The following is a 5,615-nucleotide window of genomic DNA, read 5'->3' as shown; positions in this document are numbered from 1 at the left end:
CAACAAAATTGCACTGTTTTGTTGAACAAAACTTCTATATTAATTTTGTACATGAAGTACATGTGCTGGTTACTCATGCAAATGCTCTCTTATAAGTACAGTAAGATGATTTTGGATAACAATTTTATTTTTCAATACGAAGATTGGGTGCAGCTTACATTTCTCAGTCTAAACATGTCTGTCACTATGTACCCAGTCTGTACGTGTCCTCCGACAAGCGTTCGTGGTTGAAATTGTTGGTTACAACAAGTGATGTGTTGTGAGTTGCGGATAACACCGCATTGCACACTGTTCCAGTTATATCACGTCCTTGAGCTGTAAGCTTGATGTGGAAAGAAAGACCCGAATGGCGATGTTCCCTTTAATCAATCAACACAATCATACAGGGTCAAATATCGAAGCTGGCTTTTTCCAACTAGTCCGCATTCTGAAAGAAGATCATGACATGATTGCATCGGTGTATACAATTGGGTTCCCTATAAACATAAATATTGTTGGGGATACTGTTGAGTGTGCTCAGCTTTCATTAAACAACATACCTCCCCAAATAGTCGTGAATCTTAATGTGTTCAGAATATTTCAGTCAAGTGAGTGAGTTAGTGAGTTTAGTTTTACGCCGCACTCAGCTATATTCCAGCTATATGGCGGCGATCTGTAAATAATCGAGTCTGAACCAGACAATCCAGTGATCAACGGCATGTGCATCGATCTGCGCAACTGGGAACCGATGACATGTGTCAACCAAGTCAGCAAGCCTGACCACCCGATCTCGTTAGTCGCCTCTTACGACAAGCATGGGTTACTGAAGGCTCATTCTAACCCGGACTTTCACGGGTCATTTCAGTCAACCTGTTATAAAGTACATCACAGACATTTATATATTATATATTATATTCGTCTTCTCTTGACATTTATCCAGTGTGAGAAGATGGATGAATGAGGTCTTTGTTTAACCGTGATTATTTATCAGGGAACACCAGGTGTTCGTGAAAGGGGTGAGCCGCCTTTCCTCAAGCAAGTCTGAAGTAAAAGATGTATTGAATTACTCACTTTCTTCAGTAACGTGATCAACGATGGTGTGATCTGTGACGGTGTGGCAGAAGATGGAAGTAGGGCCGAGGGCAGGATGCATTTCCCCACGACATTTGCCCAGTAAGGGGGGCGGCCGTTGTAGGCACCGGCGTTAGTCAAACATACTAGACGAGATTCGCATCTACAAGAAAGATATAATCACACAGAAAACAATATCACGCGAGCCCTGGTTTTGCTCTGATAAAAAAACGAACAATATCGAAATAGTGAGTGAGTGGGTTTAGTTTTACGCCGCACTCAGCAATATTCCCGCAAAATAATTGAGTCTGGACAATCCAGTGATCAACAGCATGAGCATCGATCTACGTAACTGGGATACGATGACACGTCAACCAAGTCAGCGAGCCTGACCACCTGATCCCGTTAGTCGCCTCTTACGACAAGCATGGTTTACTGATGATCAATTCTAACCCAGATCTTCACGGGTCAATCTCGAAATAGGTTTGAGTGAATGAATTAAGGTTTAAAGTTAGCTTCATGTCGTAGGAGAGCTAGAAGTGATCTTAGTCGTTTACTGCTTTGGTAAAACCTACGAGCACAAGTTTAGTGCTGATAAACCTAGAAACGTCTTTGAGCCGAACAGGGAACCCAGCCAACGACCACAGGGTTCCAGCGGACTAAGGGATGTAACTCTGTAACACTTCAAGCGCACCAACAATTGTATGATATAATTAAATAGACCAGAGTCCAATGGCAGTACACAGTGCGAAATTGACTGGCCGTACAATTACTTGGCAGTATGAAATTCAATAACATGGTTGCTGATGACCAATTGTAACCCGGATCTTCACGGGTTTCAATGTTAACAGTAAACATTATAATATTTGTCATCTTAGTGAAACGCACATTTGAAACATTAACTATAAAACAATAATTCAATGGCTGAAGTTAATAAATAATGAAACTTTCACAAACACAAAAATATAACTCTCATTTAGAAGAACGTAGAGATACTCTTTGACCTACTCGACAGAAAATGGTCCACATTCGCCTCCCAGCCCAACTCTACATTCCATACAGCAAGAGCATGGTCGCTGACCAACCTCACAACTTGGGGGTGGAGGGATACAGGTAGCATTAACACAACTGATGCACTGTAACGCTGATGATAACGGCATCAACGACGCCAGCAGCCCCGCGATGTACAGTATGTTGTTCATCGTTAAGACCACGATACCACAATGTCTGAATGGCGAAGCACAGATAGAGGGGTGGTGACGTTCAGGTCAGAGATAAGAACTTAGGACTGGTCTGGGAACGATAATGTCTATTTAAATGTCTTATGGTGATAAGAATTGTTGATAAACATTATTCTTATGTAATATTTGAAAATTATAGGGAGAATTTAGTTGCTTTAGTCAAACTGGTGTTTGTTTGGCATTTTGATGAAGGGATGGAACTAATTTATAAAATGTAATGTTATAACATACTACAGTTTACTGTCGTTACATGGACATTGAACGGACCGGGGGAAAAGCGACCAGTTTACCGTCGTTCAGTTATCAGTCCTCAGCGACCCAGTCAGGGTATTCTGAGACCCAATTATGGTAGTTAAAGGCATATTTGTGGTAAAACAAATTCAACAGAATTTGTATGCATATACTAGTATCTTCATTGGTCCATATGAATACAATAGATATCTTTCATAGCGATTGTGCTTGAGGAAAATGTCTGTAAGTAGTGTTTGCTTGCTCGAAATCAAAGTATAGAGTAGAGGTCGTGAACAAAGACACGAGTTGAGTACACTTACTGCAGAAGGTTGTCAATCCGTTTATTCAGTACTGAAGTGGCCACAGGCCTGTAGTACAATTATAATATACATATGGTAGAATATAAGCAATCATTAACGTGTATATTGCATGACACAATTAAGACATGACAGCCTTTCTATAGTTTAAAGCATTGAATATAAATGCTGATACATTTCGTAGAACTTGAGAATTGTTCGAACTCGGTAGAGCAATAGATTTGTGAGTGTTTGGGTGTCTAATATAATAATTAGACAGATGTTTTTTCTTATTGTTGAATAAAATGGACATATAAGAAGTAGATGATATTCGTCTTCTATGATATTCAAATTACAAAGTTTACAATATCTATTTTCCCTAGAAATATTTGTGTACCTTCCTGTTTGCACAAAGAGATCATGGGATGAACATCTTAGCCTTGCAATTGCTATCCTAAATTTCTTCACATTTATAACCTCGAGGTAAGTTTCAGTTTCAATAGTGGATTTTAGCTGTTTGTAGTAGAAACATTTACTCGACAAACTCTGGGCGCGATGCCAATCTTGCAGAAATATGTCTTTTAACCTCTGTGTAAAAGTCATTATGAAATTTGAAGAACAGTTTACATGTTGATCATACCAAATGTAATTAAAACCTGTATTAAAAAGTATCTCCTTCACGTATGTGGTACCTCCTTCACGTGAGTGCCCTAATTTCGTTTACCATTTACCTTTATTATCATATACTAACATCATTTCATAGCATTTCCGTGGGTATCTGTAAGGGGTCATATGGATAAGTCTTAACCAATATTTAATGACTTTAATATAAGCATATATACACATGGGATAACGCCCCGTTTCCCCATACACCTGGGGGTATTTGTTTTAATTCCTAAGTATTTTTACAGGCAAATAAGTGTACTTGTTCAATTGCATCATAAGCTGTAAGTCCCCATACCTCTGACCCATAAAGTAGTACTCGGCTTACTTTTTGCGTTAAATATCTTGATAAAAGCATTATAAGATATGTCTGAAAGTACAGAAAGGTTCTTGCCAATTCCTTAGCCTGGTTTGACGAATTCCAAGTGAGGCGATACGTAAAATACACACCTAGATATTTATAGAAAGATGTAGTTTCCAACATCTGTCCGTTATAAAACCACTTTTCATTTTTCGCTAATTTACCTCCATTTTTAAAAGCAATCACTTTAGTTTTGTCCATATTTACAGTCAATTTTGTATCTTCACAGACAGACAGACAGACAGACAGATTATTTATTAAAGTCTCACCCCTGTTATACATATATACAAACTAATTAAACATATATTTACATAGGGCCATTCCATACGGAATTATGAGAGACTAAAATTCTTTAAAATTGCATGTACATGTATTATGAATAACAATAATTAAAAGTTATATAATACGGATTTTCTCCTTTTAAAACAACATGGCAGGTTTTGGCAGCTATAAAACAGATATTGCTATTGGACAGGATAAAAGCAGTTTTTGTATATCAGTAAGATTACTAAAATTCTGACATAGGCTATCACAAGTATTTAAAAGACTAAAACGTTCATCCCTATAAACCGGACAATTAATTAAAACATGAACTTCGTCTTCAACACAGTGTTTACAATAAAACATTTTCTGTCGTTGAGTGGAATATTGTTGTATCTACCCAGCTCAATATTAATTGGTGCAGTGCCGGATCTGAACTTAGCATATGCACTTCTGTATGGGCGGGGCATGGGATGAGTTACGTAAAATTCTGGGGTATAAACATCCTTAAAAGTACCATAAAAGCGTAGCTTATTTGCCCCTGTTTAGATGGACCACAGGTATTCCCTACCGATTCCTTCCACTCATGTCTATAAGTATCAAATAATTTCTGCATAACACTTTGTACAATAAACCTGGAGTTAAAACTATTAGTGGGGAAATAAAGTGCTCAAGATCAACATTGGCTAACTTTTTATGAATTTTAAAATTAAGGTTTCTTTTTCTTCTAAAAGCCCAGAGGTTACCCCAAAGAAAAATTTTGCTCGTTAGTCGATATTGATCCAGGTTACAAAGACGTTTATAAAATCTGACAACACTGCCCCACTGGCGCACGATAGGGGGAGTCCAACCCATGTCACCGCTCACAGCTGCGTTGGGTGCAAACTTTTCACACCCAAATAGAACCGCATTGCACGGTTTTGCACAGCGTTCACACATGACATGTTTTGTGTTCCCCATATACATGCGCCATAATCTAAAACAGACCACACCATGGAATCATAAAGTTTGGTAAACAATCGGTACTCCATACCACCAATGAGCTTAAACTTGGAGATTAACAAACCTAGGGCTCTGCTGGCTGAACTTGCCGCGGCCTTTGCCATTCTAGAATAATCTAGATGTTCATTAAGTAACAGGCCCAAATAACAATAAGAATCAACAACTTCAAGATTTAGATTTCCACAAGTAAATGTACAGCTGGTTCTGTCAACGGACTGATTCCTAAAATGTATAACTTTTGATTTACTATCATTGACAGACATTTTGTTCGTATCACACCATGTGTTCAGACAATCCAATAAAATATTAAGATCTGTTTCACTCTCCGCTAATAAAATAAGATCATCAGCATATGCTAAAACACCTACCTTTAAACCATCAACATTCACACCTATATTCATATTATCTAAAACTAACAACAGATCATTAATATACATATTGAATAACAATGGTGAAAGTAAACATCCTTGTTTAAGACCGCAATTAACATCAAACCATGGGGTATTAAAA

General features: G+C 37.9%; 1 protein-coding gene across 1 annotated transcript; it reads right to left on the bottom strand.

Annotated features, from left to right (window-relative positions):
* Positions 1 to 347: 347 nt before the first annotated feature.
* LOC124258698 (single insulin-like growth factor-binding domain protein-2) lies at positions 348 to 2,307 on the bottom strand. Its single transcript, XM_046692770.1, has 3 exons — positions 2,059 to 2,307; positions 1,051 to 1,213; positions 348 to 427 (listed from the first exon to the last, which is right to left on the bottom strand). Exons 1-3 carry the CDS (start codon positions 2,250 to 2,252, stop codon positions 416 to 418), a joined length of 369 nt encoding a protein of 122 aa, XP_046548726.1. The 5' UTR covers positions 2,253 to 2,307; the 3' UTR covers positions 348 to 415.
* Positions 2,308 to 5,615: the final 3,308 nt, after the last annotated feature.

Source organism: Haliotis rubra, unplaced genomic scaffold (genome assembly GCF_003918875.1).
Source record: "Haliotis rubra isolate DU_JTF1 unplaced genomic scaffold, ASM391887v1 Scf7, whole genome shotgun sequence".
NCBI lineage: Eukaryota > Metazoa > Mollusca > Gastropoda > Lepetellida > Haliotidae > Haliotis > Haliotis rubra.
Note: the sequence above shows the minus strand (reverse complement) of the source record. Positions and strands in the feature narration are given on the sequence as shown.